General features: G+C 38.5%; 1 protein-coding gene and 1 non-coding gene across 2 annotated transcripts in view; one reads left to right on the top strand and one right to left on the bottom strand.

The window, feature by feature from the left end:
- The window catches only part of PRSS12 (serine protease 12), a 43,194-nt gene extending 29,684 nt beyond the window's left edge, over positions 1–13,510 (top strand). The window contains exons 9-13 of the mRNA XM_052681871.1: positions 78–283; positions 949–1,027; positions 3,507–3,629; positions 8,588–8,868; positions 10,795–13,510. Of these exons, the coding sequence (XP_052537831.1) occupies positions 78–283; positions 949–1,027; positions 3,507–3,629; positions 8,588–8,868; positions 10,795–11,102 (997 nt within the window). The 3' untranslated portion in view covers positions 11,103–13,510. The remainder of the gene's footprint in view (positions 1–77; positions 284–948; positions 1,028–3,506; positions 3,630–8,587; positions 8,869–10,794) is intronic.
- Positions 13,511–15,502: 1,992 nt separating this feature from the next.
- Positions 15,503–15,633, bottom strand: LOC128080779 (small nucleolar RNA SNORA24). Its single transcript, XR_008206885.1, has one exon. It is a non-coding gene; the product is annotated as a small nucleolar RNA SNORA24 (small nucleolar RNA).
- Between the last annotated feature and the right edge of the window lie 179 nt (positions 15,634–15,812).

Below are 15,812 nucleotides of genomic sequence, written 5' to 3'. Positions count from 1 at the left end.
ACTCTCTATTTCAGCTGAGTAAATGTAGAACAGTACCTCAAAAGTTTTGATTAAAAAAAAAAGTGTTTTGTTTCCAGAGGTCCAGCGAGAGCAAGGACAATGGCATATTTTGGGGAGGGCAAAGGCCCAATCCATGTGGATAATGTAAAATGTACTGGAAGTGAGAGATCCTTGGCAGACTGCATTAAGCAGGACATTGGAACACACAACTGCCGTCACAGCGAGGATGCAGGCGTCATCTGTGACCACTTAGGCAAGAAGGTCCCTGGGAATAGCAACAAAGGTAAAGTCCAGTTTTCAGCAGTAGAGAAACATGTTCAGGTGGGGAACTGTCATAGTAGAAAGAGATGGAACCCAGCACCTTACAGAGGAAACAGTTATACAAAATGAATTAATAGAAACAAAATTGGTGGAAATTATATGCCTTCACTGTTTGACCTTACTGCTTTCACTGTTTCACCTTACTGCTGTGCTAGCTCTGCAAACCTATCATGAAGACTATTCAAGTGATTCAGAGTACTTGTCTACCATAGTTCACAGTAGCCATGCTTGTACAAGGAATATGAAAATGCCAAACGATATACTCACAACTTCTCAAGGTATAATGTATCTTCAGCTGAGGTTTGAAACCTATGTGGTCTGACAAGTTCTGCTTTCACTTACACCAAGTAACGAAGAACCTTAAAGAAAATTCTAGGAATAACCCCAAGTGTACAGTTGAAAAACAGAACACAACTGTGTAAATTGCTCTGTTAGCATATCAAAAATAAGAATGAAAATAAAAATACTCAGCAATAAATAATTCAGTGCATTTTCCCAGAATAAAAAGTTTGTTAAAAACTACCATGAAACAGAATAACCTTAGCCTTCCTAGTTTTTAGTTAACTGCCATCACAGAATAGATACTTTTTGAGTTTAATGTTGTCTATATCTCCCTTTCTGGCTTAGATTCTCTTGCTTCTGTTTGTGGATTGAGATTACTACATCGTCGACAAAAGCGAATAATTGGTGGAAAAAATTCTTTACGGTAAATATTTGATAAAGAAATGTCATTTTCAGCATAAATGTCTAACACATGTATTTCGTAGAATCACAGAATCATAGAATGGCCTGGGTTGAAAAGGACCTCAATCATCATCTACTTTCAACCCCCTTGCTGTAGGCAAGATCTCTTTACCATGAACTGTTTGCCTAGCCTATGCTTTTTTGTTGGATTTTTGTTTGTTTTTGTTTATCATCAGGTAAAAGCAGATTTGGTTTGAAATTCAAAAACATCCATTAGTTGAAAATCAGCAGATGCCCATCAGTTTAGTCCTGGATCGGATTTAATTTGTCACTTTCAAAACAGCCACTTCACTTGTTTTCAAAGGATGAAAAGAGCTATGAATATGGTACAAGGATTTAAATGCTACCTATCCTGAAAGATCACTGCCAGCACCTAATATTCCTTCACAAAATACAACTTTCTGATGATGACACAGTTATAAAACCAGATGTTTTGTTAATACATTTTGATTGCATTTAATTAACACAAATAAATTAGCAACATACTGCTACTATTAAATGCTACGATAGGAAGCGTAGGCTTTATTTTCTGAACAGTTGTGAGTAATCACAAGCACATATCATGGAATATCCCAAGCTGGAAGGGACCACGAGGATCATCAGGTCTGACTCCCATCACTGCTGTCGGCAAAGGAGCGCTGACATCCCCTGGCGTTCGGGCGCCAGGCAGCCCAGCTACGGCCCGACCCGCCTTCTTTACATGTTTTTCTGGAACCTATTTCAAAGTACCAGTCAATCTGTTTCAAAAAATATACTGTGTAAGTGGAGAGGGTTCAAAGAACAGTAACATGAAGAAACACAGAAAACAGATTGAAATGCAGTTCAGAGCAAATTAGGATAACCTACCTCAATTAGAGAAAAATTAGTATAAATTAGTATAATAAATAGTGCTTTGTATAGAAAATGGAGATTGAGAATTTTTCTCTCAGAATATACTCCTAGAGGACACTGAATGAAATGAAAAGATGGCAAGTAGTGGATAGCACAATTAAGTCTGAACAAGAAAATCTGGTCTCATAATAATTAAGCACAGGCACATCAGATGAGGTGACAGAAACCTAATGGTGCACTTAGAAACGCTTCCTAATCAAGAAAAGGAATATATGGACAATATCAGAAAAAGATCCATTGTCAAAAGAAGGCTCAAAAAGAAACTGGATACTTACATATATACCAGAAAATCCAAAGTTAGTAAATTTTTCCACCTTTAAATCATTTGCCACTGGCAACTCTAAGGTAGTATGCTGGACTGGACGATCCTGGGCAGCTGTGGTACTCCACCATACTTTTCAAGCTGGCAACAGTCAGAAATTATCTAGGCCTACTAGTTGCTTTTTCTTTGATGTCGATGTTGCTTACAGATGAATCTCCCTCTTTCCCCCCCACTCATTCTTCTCAGATTCAATGTTCTACTAATTTATTGAAATACTGAAATTAATCTATCCTATCTTGGTAGGCCTGTAAATACGTATTCCAGATCTACTATCCAAAACAAATGATCACAGCCTGAATAAAGGTGCTTATGTATTACTTGTGTTTTCTACAGTTGCTTTAGACCTCTGCTTTGTAAACAACATCCATGTTCAAACAGTTCAGAATCAACAGAGCAGATCGTAATGCAGACATGAAAGGAGGATGGAATAAGCTTTTCAAGAAATTCCTTTATTTTCCCTCTCCAGTTGACAAATGTCTGGTTTGTTGACTTGGAGAATATAGAATCATAGAATCACAGGGTTGAAAGGACCTACAAGATCATCTAGTCCAACCACCCTCCCATTACCTTTGCTACCACAAACTAAACCATCTCTCATAGCTCCTCATCCAGACGCCTCTTGAACACAGCCAGGGACGGCGACTCCACCACCTCCCTGGGCAGCCATTCCAGTGCCTGACCACTCTCTGAGAGAAAAAGTTCTTCCTCATGTCTAACCTAAACCTCCTGTGATACAACTTGGGGCTGTTTCCCCAGGTCCTGTTTGTTGCCTGGGAGAAGAGGACAAAGCCCTCCTCACCACAACTTCCCTTCAGGAAGTCATAGAGTGCAATGAGGTCTCCTCTGAGCCTCCTCTTCTCCAGACTAAACAATCCCAGCTCCCTCAGCCACTCCTCATAAGACTTGAGTATTTGGCAAGGAACTCACAGAATGTATTTTTGGAAAAATAAATACAACTTGAGAAGAAAAAAATAAAAAAATTCATAGCGGGAGGAAGTAACCAGCATGCTGGGTGCCCAAACAATCCATAAAATAGTCCTGACCATTGTTAAATGGAATTCTGAATGCTGAAGGAATATAAAAGTATTCTCAACTGCTAGACAACACATAACATTTTGTAAACTATGTCAGTCAAACAAGCTATGTGGGATTTACATTCAAGGTAACTGACAAGCTACATTATTCTTCCATCTCTGTATCCTGAAAACAATGTCTCTGCTCTCTGTAGGGGTGGTTGGCCATGGCAGGTTGCACTCCGATTGAAATCATCTCACGGGGATGGAAGACTCTTGTGTGGTGCTACTCTCATTAGTAGCTGCTGGGTCCTCACTGCTGCACACTGCTTTAAAAGGTTGGTCTCCCCTTAACAGTAAAGTGTATTTTCAAACTATATATAATTTCAGGATATAGCCAAAAACATTCTGGTTCAGGCCCATTGAAACTGTTCAGAAGAGTAAAGTGTTTGGCTTAAAAAACCAACAAATAGCCAACTTTATGTGCCAACAGATAAAAATAAAACTAATTAATTGAAAATTATTCTAGATGTCCTCTCATCCAAGAGATTTATATTCAAAACTTCAGCATCTTCATGGAAAAGCATGATTCTCCTATTCAGTTTTTTATATGGTCTTTTCAGTATTTTTGAAATCAGGCAATCACTGCCAGTGAAGTTACTATAGTATAAGAATACCAACTTGCGAAGTATGTTGGTGTAAAATTTAAATTTTCAGAACAATTATTTAATTGAGCTCCTATGGAATGTTGCAGTAAGGGCTGAAATAAAAGCACAGAAGAACTGCATTGCAGCTGTGAGGAAATGGGCTAAGTTTTGTCCAAATTCTTTGGACTTCGAACCTTTCTTTTTGCACTGTACTGAAGAAGAGCTAGAATTTTTTTTAATTAAGTGAAAACACTTAGTATATAATACAAAATATTATTACTTATTTACTTACTTAAACTGTTACTTTCCTAAGTGCCAGATGCATATATTTTTTGTTTTCATGTTTCATGAAAATCGTGACTTTCCTTGACCATTTCATTTAAGCTGAAATGGTCAAACTCCATAAAACTACATCCTGTTTTCACTGATTTCACTGTTTCTTCTCAGTTGTTTCTGGGGAACTATCAAAGCACTCCAGCTGCAATTACCAAACTTCATGTAAAATGGCTGCAAGTTCCTTTTCAAGCACAGGGAAAAAAGGGAGGTCACAGGAAGGCATTTACAGTTTCTGCATGCAAATCAAGATCTGATTAGAAAATTCATTAGAAACTCATTAGAACACTTTTATGAGTTTGACAAAATATGTTAGCTACTGCTGTGCTTGTAACTGCTCTTACATTAAGTATCAAAGAATACATGACCTGCTCTTCCTGGTGCTTATTTATTTGACTGGGGCTGCAAGTCACAACAGTGTACTGCCAAAGCATGGTCATTCCAGACATGTTCCTAAACATCAACATATGGTTATGGAAAAAGTGCAGCAAGGCTGGTCTACAGTACACTGCAATAGGCCCCTGTTGGTGTAGGCACTCGGGGGTATGTAACAGGCTATCACAGAACAGTGATAGTTCTGTTAACTATCAGAACAGAGGTCTGAGAGACCACACTGTTTTGTTTATTATTTTGCATTGAAAACTGCAACCTAATTTTAAGCATGCAACTCTGACAGCCTGTGGATGATCTACTGTTTACTGTAAAAGAGAATAGATACCTTTGGCTCTCAGCTGGCACTGGATAGATAGGACTTTACTTCCTAATTCTCTCAGAGTGATTTTGTTTAGAGCTAGGATAGGTTTCCAAGAACTATCTATAGATAAAATGCTTTCTTCACATATTTGCCATAGAGAGACAAGAGAAAGTCCTGTATACCATTTCCTATATCCAGAAAATCAGAGTATTGCTTAAATAAAAAAGTGAGCTCAACTATACTATGGAAAATACTATGGCTGACAGGAAAGCCCTCTCACTAGTCATGAACGGCTTTCCTTTGTGCTTAGTTTCTTTTGTTTCATTGTTGTTGATGATTTTTTAAAAGAATCAAACCAAACAAAATCTTTTGATTACTAAATCAGTTTAGGAAAGAACTGTTTTCATTTCTCATGTAAATTATAAACACTTAATGCATTAGAGATGTTGTTATAATCTTCACTTCTACCAGGTTAAAAAAAAAATACACAACCCCTTCTCGCTTCCAAATGTCATTAAATGTAGTGGACAGAATATAGATAATAAACATGTACTTGGTGTTATGGAGAAGACCTATAAGCCAAAATACAGAGGCATCCATTACATTAAAAAAGAGATTTATACCAGGGGAAATTACTGTTCTCTATTTGGGAGCCAAACTTCCATTCAACCACTGGCAATACGCACCTGCCAAGTATTGTCATTTAGTATATATCTAAAAAAAATCCTGTATGTTCTTGAATACAATGATTAACATAAATGTTCAAGTACTTACTTCATGCACACATCTTTCAGAAACTAAAAAAGATCTGCCTGGCACTCACATGTGATTTGCTGCATGGAGCCAAATGTGCTAACTATAAACTATGAGACAGTATTTTCAGTGACTGTTGGAAATGGTTTTGGCATATTATGTCAGGTAAAATCTATTTAATTCTAATGACCTTATATATTTGTATTCCAATCTAGTATTCCACTCAGGCATATACCAAAAATCAGTAAAATATTACTCCCAAACATTCAAAGGTAGTATCTAGCAATACACTATAGGGTACAGAATCCTATTTAAAGTAGCTTTCACTGGCAATTAAGATGAACGATTATAAACAGGGACTGTAGCAAAAAATACAGAACTGTTTAGTATTTCTATTTGTCAAAGGAAACTATAATTTTACTTATTTCACCAGACTCAGTTGCTGTATCATTTACTGCAGAAGTGGAATGTCATCACACAGTTATGAAGTTTGAGCACAAATATATAACTGAACGAGATGTCAGTAACAAACCCATAACTCTTCCACCTCCTATTTTAGTGGGGTGTTTGCACTTACATTAAAATATTTCAAGAGAAAATAATACGAAGCCATTTTACTGCAACAATAAGGAAAGTGCATTCTGTGCCCACTCCCTTTTTTAATTTATTGTAAGGAAAATAGATCCTGCAAAGTTGGCTAATGCATCGGCTGAGGTTGTAATCTCACCCTGTGCTCGAGGTGACACCAGAGAAGTACTCAGCCAGCTGTATAATCCATCCCCGTATTCCTACATTCTGAGCATTACTTGTGTTCTACAAATAGATTTTGTAAAAGTGAAAGAAAACTGTTTGATACTGTGCACCCCAACCATTCAGCTTCCTGTCTCTATATGGACCTCCTCCAATTTGTATACGGACACAGAGCTGCGCAGTTATACTCAGTTATACTTCTCTGTTACCAAAGTTACAGAGGACCAATGCATCAATTATCTCATACAATAAAATGAGGTACCGTTCTGTCAGTTTAGTTTTCATAGCACATTCAAACCGCCTTTAAAAGTGGAAAAGGCACACAAAATAATCTAGAAATGAGAAAGTGAGATCTAATGCAAGACAGTAAGACATTCAAGCTTACAAAGAAATGTTACATCCTAGAAATTTCAAGGAACTAGACTTAGAATGTGTTGAGAACCAGGATTCGTGCTTCTGCTTTTTCTAATGTCATATTTATGCTCTGATTACTAGTGGAAATTACTAATGAAAACTGATGCAGTGATAAAGTATAAAACACTAGCACTACCACGGTCAAAAAAGAAATACATTAGTGGTGTGACACACAAATAAGAGTTTCTGTTCTTAAATGTCTTTGAGATAAACACACTGAAATATGAATTACCATTGAGCAATGTTTGCAGGAGGAAATAAGCAATGTATTTGGATAAATACACAATTTATTTTTCTTCCATCCTCCCTCTGATAACAGAGGCAACACGAATACATTCTTAAACTCTTCTGTAAATATTACCAAGACTGTATCAGTTGCAACTCTTCACTTGCAGCTGCTACAGAATTTTGATTTCTAACCATAAAATACAGTATCTGAAGAGTGAGCATTTGGATACACTACTGAGGATGACTTGGAAGGTTTTTCAGTGCTAGATAGGTAACTTTGTTTCTTCTACATAACAGGCCATGTTCTGATGAGTAAATGTTTGGCCATAGCCTGCAACCTTCTTTCAAGCCTAGAAGTGAAATTCTGCTTATACAAGGAGACATGTAGAATTTGACAAAGAAAGTTCTGCAAGTAGCTATGGGTGCAGCCTGCAATTAGAATATTCAGGAGTATATTATTTCAAAGCACTCTGTACTACTGCTGCTTTGTCTGCCATTTCCCAGGAAAGCTTTCATACACTGTAGAGATCAACACATTGCTGAACTTTTGTTAAAGGAAAAGAAAAAAAGAAGAAAAAAAGAGTAGGTTGGAAAGTGACTGAAGATTGTATTTTCCGCATACGCATTATGAATTTCCTGCTGAAGGATACAGGGAAAGAGAGAAGTCAAAGCAAAAACACTCGGGCTAGCTTAGCCAGATTTAAAATAAATACGCCCCATGCTACTTCCTTGTTTGCATTTTCCTGAGGAGGACTGCATATGTCCTACAATTCAAAATCTCGAAGGCATGGACAAAGAATTGTTATTTCAGCCACAGTAATAATTTCTGGGGTATTTACCATTTAATCTAAAACATGAAAGGGATCAGGGTCATATGGACATACAAAATCAAGGACTTATAGGCCTTCTGTGATTTTGTGGACAGGTGTTTATAATTCACCTACACTTCATTTTTCATAATATAGCATTATTTAACAAAAGATGTTTTTATCATGTTACTGATGTCTCTAGAATTAAAAAGCTTTTTTCCTCAAGAATTTTCACAGCCAAGCCACAAATCAAACTTGAATACTGTTTTCATTGCAGTAGTTATTTAGGGCACCACAACAGTGTTAGTACTCAAGTTTTTCTTATAGTAACTGGTCAGTTTGGATTTCCCTTACTAAGTATATAAGGCACACCATATTCACACTTTTGAAGTAAATGCCATTCATGGCAGAAGGCTGTAAGAAAACTTGCTTACGCAAATATATGAAAAGGTACATAAACTAATCTGAAAAATCAAGACAAGTTGTATGGTACTCTTTTGGAAACACCTGTACTTCAGCCTAAGTAGCAGAGAAAACGGTTTTACTCTTCTAAGAGAACATGTTGATATTGTTACATGCAAACAGTGAAGGCACTGATCCAGTCTGTGGGTATGCGTAGGATCTAACTTTGCATGAGTGAGCCCTGTTATTTCTAATCTCAACCTCAGGTATGGCAATAACACTAGGAACTATGCCGTGCGAGTTGGAGATTATCATACGCTGGTACCGGAGGAGTACGAGGAAGAAATTGGAGTCCAAGAGATTGTGATGCACAAAGAGTACAGGCCTGACAGCAGTGACTATGACATTGCACTAGTGAGGCTGCAGGGGCCAGAGGAACAGTGTGCCAGATTCAGTACCCACGTCTTACCTGCATGCCTGCCCTTAAGGAAAGAGAGACCACAGAAAACTGCTCCTAACTGTTACATCACTGGATGGGGTGACACAGGTAAAAATACAGTCATTTCCACACACTGATCACACTACCTGAGGTTGCTTACTGAAAAAAACAAAAACAAACAAACAAAGTAACAGGAAATGAATACTTAAAGTAAGGAAATGCTAAAAATTGAACAGCTTTACTCTTTTTATATAAGGAAATATTTTCTCTTCCAGTCCTTAAACAGAAACACTTTGTTTACTGAATTTAGTTTGTGTTTGAAAAGTGATGATTAACTATGACTCTAAATCACAAAACCAGTCAGTATAATAGCCTCATTAAGGTTAATAAGCAAGAATGAAAAGCTTATTTGTTGCAAGGCTCACACTGGATAGCAGATCATCACACCCTGCCTCAGAGCATAACAAGCAGCTCTCATATTTAGGGATTTTAAGATGAGTACAAGGAGTGTTTTAGAAAGACTACTACAAGATAGTAACATGGGTACAAAAAATATGCAGTGATATTTTAAATAACATTTTTAGTCTGTCATGTTACCACCATCATTTTCAACTAGCCTGTCGCATTCACATGAGAAAACATCTTGCCCAAACTCAACAGCCACAATGCAGTGTGCAATCCAGGCTTCTGGAATAAACCAGCTAACCACCTTTCAAGTTACTACAAGTTTATTCTACTTCAATGGTCTTGGTCCCTAAAATATTTTACAGATTAGTGACCATGTTTTACTTTCGTGCTTTTGTGGTGCTGAATACATAACAAGGTTGCAGCCACACTTGATTCTTCGTTTCTCAGATACATTCAAACTGGCAAGGAGGCAAGGTCAAGTATAAGTTCCCCTTCTTATGTATTAATCAGTGGGCACAGATGACTAGGTCACTGCTACATGTAAGGAAACAGACTTGTAGGTCTGCTGTTTTTTATGTTGTTGTTTTTTTCTGACAATTCCTAGTTAATTGCCTAGTCTTGCCTAGCAGCTTACACAATTCACTTAAAGTTCTGCAATACTATTTACTTAGGACATGTATTTAAGGATACTAATATTAGACACTGCAGTAATTGCCTCTAATTATGGCAAGAAATTACATCATTGCAGTACTTCGGTTGAAATTTCACTCTTACTATATGAGTCATACTTATTTCAAAAGTATTAAGATTTTAAATTAAAAAAAAAAAAAACTAATCCACTAGCATTAGCGCCCCATGTTTCCAACCGAAAAACAAGGGCTACAAGTTAGAGAAAAAAAGCCATTTTATTAACAGGGCAAGGCTTTTAAGATGTGGGAATTGCTACAGAGAAAGAAAATCCAAGAACAGGTTGTTGTCACTCCACAAAATTAAGATTCCTTGGGCTTTCAGCAGTACTCTGAAAAAAGGATGTATTAAGATTGCAAGTAATTCCAATGATACTGCATCTACATCAGAGCACACTCAAGCTCTGTAATGCTACCTCAACTGAGGGCATGAGCAGGCATGTGTGCATTAGTTGGCTCAACAGTGCAGTGGTTGGCTGGATGCTCCACTTGGAAAGCGGGAGATGGTGCAGCACCACCCAACAAAATTAACTCTGAACTGGTGACTTAGAAATAATTCTGAAGCTTCAAACTCCACTGCTCACACCTCAAAAACCAGCCTTCCCACTGAAGTAATATGATATATATTCCTCTAAAATCACAGAAAGTGTGTTTAAAACAAATGCTAGCCTTGGAATGATCCAGTGAACATTACATGAGGTGTGAAGCTACATCCAAAACTTTCAGATTTTAAAAAAACAATCTGCTTTCCATATTTACAATATGTTTTCAGTATTTTAATCTTATATTTAGAGCACGGGTTCTTTTCAGTATTTAATATTCTTTTCAATGTATTTAATGACAAAACATTGAGAAGGATCGATAGTATAAATTGGCTTAAATGTTATTTATGTTTCCAAGACAAAGCACCACAATGCAATAAGGTGGGTCTTCTTTTCAGGAAGGGCTTATTCAAGAACATTACAACAAGCTGCCATCCCCTTGCTTCCCAAGAGGGTATGTGAAGAACGCTATAAAAGAAGATTCACAGGAAGAATGCTCTGTGCTGGAAACATCCAGGAACAGAAACGCATCGACAGCTGCCAAGGGGACAGTGGAGGACCGCTGATGTGCGAACGTCCAGGGGAAAGCTGGGTTGTGTACGGCGTGACGTCCTGGGGCTACGGCTGCGGAATGAAAGACTCTCCAGGTGTCTACACAAAAGTTTCATCTTTTGTGCCCTGGATAAAGAGTGTGACCAAACTATGAGCGTGCTTCGTCCAAACCAAACTTTAACAACACGAATAAAGCAGGACAGCTTGAACAGCACAGACTGCACAGCTGGGGCCCACTGCAGGTGGAAACAAGCACATTTTCCTAATCTGCGTGTGTTGGGGTTTCTTTGGTATTACAGCCAGGCTGAATGCACACCTTTCCAGTTATGGATTACTATGCAGACAAAATCCTTCTGTGTCAAGGAAGTTTATCTTGCACAAACTGAAGATAAGCAGAAAAGTGACCTCCAGCTTTGAGGAACATTAGAGCAGGAAAGCTAATGAGTTCTCTAGCAGATCCACTATTCACAGGAAGCTCCAAGCTTTTATATAATTAATAATAGACCTCAAAATTCATTTTTAATTATAGTTTATTTAATCAGTTCTTCACTGCTTTCCTATTACTCCTATGACCTTATACTCAGTTCTCTATTTTTGACTGTTGTTTTACCAGCTGATGAGAACACAAACAAGCACATGCTTGGTAAGTAACTGTCTATACATTAAGTGTTAGAAGGAAAACAACTGTCAATAATCAGACCCTCACCTACTCTGAAAAATATGCAAAGCACATTCCAAAGTAAAGTAGACAGCATGCTGGAAGGTAATTAATTTCCCTGCAGACATTCTACACAGCTGTATGAGTTAGATAAATGCTGGAAATATTGAAGCAGTGCCTGTCTGAAAAGATGTATAAAGTCTTAAAGGATTATTTTCTAAATACTTAGACAACCACGCTTTGGGGCAGTGCTGTTTCAGATCATTCTCATTGGAAAAGTAAAAAAATATATTTTTAACCAATAACTAAAAGTTTTTTTATCCAGCAACTGTTCAATTTTGCTATAGTAATTTATGACACCACATCAAGTTGTAAGCCATACGGACCCTAGTGCCCTTTTATGTTCTAAATATCATTTAGCAATATCTATTCCCTTTATTAACTGCTTTTAAAAACACTCTTGCCCACGTTATGAAAACCACAATGGTTTGTTATAAAAAAAAATAAAGCACCAAGGTACTCCATATCAACACAAATAGAAAACAACTTTTACCTTTCTAGAAATGGATGCTTCCCTCACTTTAGAATCACAGAGTCATTTAGTTTGAAAAAGAACACTGAAATCAAGTCCAACCATTACTGTGACCTACTGAGTCCCATTGTTTAAACCATGGCCCTTGGTGCCATACCTCCCTCGCTTTCCTTGGCAGCTCATCCCAGTGCTTGACTTCCTCCTGATGAAGAAATTCTTCCTAATCATCATACAGAACCCTGGAAGGAATCACCATTTCAGTGCAACCCAAATTGACAGTAATCTTTAGAACAGCAGACTAGCTACAATCAACAGTGAAACAATAAAGTTCAGCACTGCCAGTGAGCTCTCCTTACAGCCAGCTGGACTGCCTGCAAGCATACCCAGTGTAGTACATTTTTAACAATGATGCTTCTTAAAAAGATGAAAGAACAGCTCTGTGGGCCATGAAACACCCCAGTGAGATACGTATGGCAGCTGTGTGTACCAACTGTGACTACCACTGACAGTTTTCCCGTTTCCCTTCCTCAGACACTCAAGCTATAACAGTACTGCGTGGCCTTCTGTGAACAAAGTGGGACACTCATATTCATTTGTAAGTGGGCATTCATGCACTCCCCGTATACTTCTACGTGTCTCTGGTGTTTTAATATCCAAACCAACTCGTTTGTGCAAGTTACAATAATGTTGCAAGTCATAGTAAAATTGGACCTCAATTTCTCTCCTCAAACTTACTGGCCTTATTAAGGGCCAGAACTAGCTTAAATACATTGTTGGAACTGGTGCTAAACTAGTACACATGAGGTGCTTTTATGTATTTTAGTTTTCTGTAAAACTGCACTAGAAGCAAATTATTTAAAAACATATAGTACTACGCTCACTTACTGTTAGACCTATGTGAAATACTCTCCTAGCAAACTGTAAAGCTATTTACATTTTTACATATATGTAGCCCTTTTAATTACAGAGAAAGTAAGCCTGTCAGAAGGTACCTACTCATACAAAATTTTGCTAAATAAGACCTTGATTATAAGACTTGTGAAGTAGACAACATAGTGCAGTATGTGTGATATACAGCATAAACCATTCTTTTGAGAGTTGCACCACAAAGTGCAATACTTAGAGAAAAAGATCAAGTCTGTACCCTAAATGCAGTAACATTTAGATTTAGTAAGGTAGATCATTAGTTTTGCTCTCTTAGGATGCTTTAATACTTAGAAGTTGAAATGATGCACTAGTTCCCATGCAGACAGCATGCCTTTGCTAGTTCCTAAAAGAAAATGAAATTGTCTTTATGTTGTACCATTCTAATTCTTGTTCAGTGAGCCTGATGATGTAAATGTGAACAATAAAAACTGCCACGCTGACTGGAGCTTTTATACATGTCTAAGTGGATGTGGCAGGAACATCAGTTGTGGGTAAGCTTCTCAGTTTGCAATGAATTTTCTACTTAACAAAGATATCCCACACAAAGTTATGCTAAGCAAGAGCAGGTACTATCTAAGTTTGATTATACATTTCAGAAGGAAACATTTAATTTGTCCCATTCTTGAGTTATTTTACAAATATGCATGAAGTGAAAATATCCAACAAATTAAACAGAGAAAGCAGCCACATTCAAAAATATCTCTATTTCTTCCCTGCAGAAAATCTTTAATTCTTCCCTCTAAAACCATGTGCCTTCTAGAATGAGTTCCAAACAGCATCAATCAGTTCCTTCTTTGGCCCAGAACTACTTAGTTCAAAGTACAAGGCCCAGATACCAAAAGGTGAATGCACACAGCAAACACATATGTCCTCTCCTCAGTAACTCTTCACATGCAGGTCTGGTCTTGGTTATCAGTACACTTGTAAGGAAGAAGCGACACTTGCAGTGTAAGTCCATATCTCTTTATTGACTCGTTAGTACATTTGAATCCTTTACATTAGCATGTATTGAAGTTTTAACTGCAGATGGTCACATACACCTTTTAGACTTCATAAACTTACCTTCATCTTCCACAGTACAGTACACTCCTTGTAACATCCCTTCTAAGGTGCTTTAGCAGCAGCAGAGCCCCCAGTGAAAACACAACACTTCTCCAGATTTAGGACTACTGAAGCATGGTCAGCTGTGTAGCTGCAGTCACTAACTACTGACATTGTAATAACATAAAACTTGGTGAAAGCCTTGAAATGAGAGCAGCTAAGGATCCTGGAAGGCAGCATAAATTTGCCAACATCCTCCTAACTACCTTCTCTTTTGTGCAGACCAATCCCACGCTAATTTGAAACACAGTACACTACATCCCAGGCCCCCTGTGCGCTTTGTTAAGACGAGGGACTGCAGAGCATCTAGGCTCAAGGTATAAACTTAATTAGAAGAGTTCATTTAAGTCTAAATTGAAATTAAGACCCAGCCTAAAAGCAGTGTGTGCTTCCCTGTTTGAAGGACAGAAATACCATTACTTACAAAGACCGCTAATCCTGTAAGATTGCCTATCAACCCTTAAAGTCAGTAAACAATATAATTTCTATTCACAGTTACTCCAAAAATTTACAGGTTGAATTAAGACCCATCTTCTTCTGCCATCACAACTCAAGAATGTTTTTCCCCTGTAAAGAGAAGTTTGACGCAGTTTAATATTGCTACACATACAAGACAGCAGACATCACTGGACAGCACAGTGCCTTCCTGGAAGCTGTACAATGCTCTGAAACAAAGCTGCTGGAAGCCATCTCCCCTGCTTCAGATCACCATTTGTACTCACTCTGCTAACTCAGCAACATGCTTACTGACAGGCTTGCTCCTTGCACACACAGCTTGTGGACATCTGTGGATCCAGATGCCTCCAGTGTAGTAGTCAAGAGTACTGGCAATACACATCTTTACCACAGCCCAGTCTTCAGAACAGACTGAACACATCCACACCTAAGCCCAATTCTTCCAAATAATAGACTTTTCCTTAGTTACAACTTTTTGTCAGTAAAAGAGAATTACACACAACCAAGTAGACTTTCAATACATAAAAATCAAGCTCATATCTTGATTTCAGTGGTGATGTGACGGGTCTCAGCAGCTTAGTCGCTAAACGTAACTAGTAAATTGCTATTATTCCCGCTCACAACTTCTCTATTAGGAGCTCATAAGGCAACACATACCCAGTCACGCGGTGTCTTTGAGGAAAGAAACTTCTATGCCGCCTCCACACTTCCGGCTTCTGCATTCCAAGACAGTTTAAGAAAAAAAAAAAAGGGAGTGGGGGGGGAAGGGGAGAAGACTTGCTTAAAAAACGGAGCTTCGACAAGTTACAAAGGAAAAACAAGAAACAACAGCATCACAAGAAGCCGCCAACCCCCTGCGCCACAAACCCCTGCCGACTCGGCTTGTTACTTGCCACAGTCAACGACTACTACCAACAGGACGGTAGAAGTTTTGCCAATTAGCAAGGAGCTGCTCTTCCATGCCTAGGAAGGGGGACAGCCACGAGCGGCAGCCCCCATGGAGTCATGGAGCGGCCCTCCCGCACCCCACGCGGCGGCCGCCATCCTGCCAACCGCCGGCTGTTCGCTCCCCCCGCTCCCCATCATACCTCAACCCGCCGCCGCTCAGCCCTCACTTTCCCCTTACCTGCAGTTGCTCCGCATCTCTCTGCCCGCCTGCCTTGGCTCCGCCGGGGCCGGCCGGCCCATTT

The sequence above is a fragment of the Tympanuchus pallidicinctus genome, unplaced genomic scaffold, assembly GCF_026119805.1.
Source record: "Tympanuchus pallidicinctus isolate F22 unplaced genomic scaffold, pur_lepc_1.0 scaffold2, whole genome shotgun sequence".
NCBI lineage: Eukaryota > Metazoa > Chordata > Aves > Galliformes > Phasianidae > Tympanuchus > Tympanuchus pallidicinctus.
Note: the sequence above shows the minus strand (reverse complement) of the source record. Positions and strands in the feature narration are given on the sequence as shown.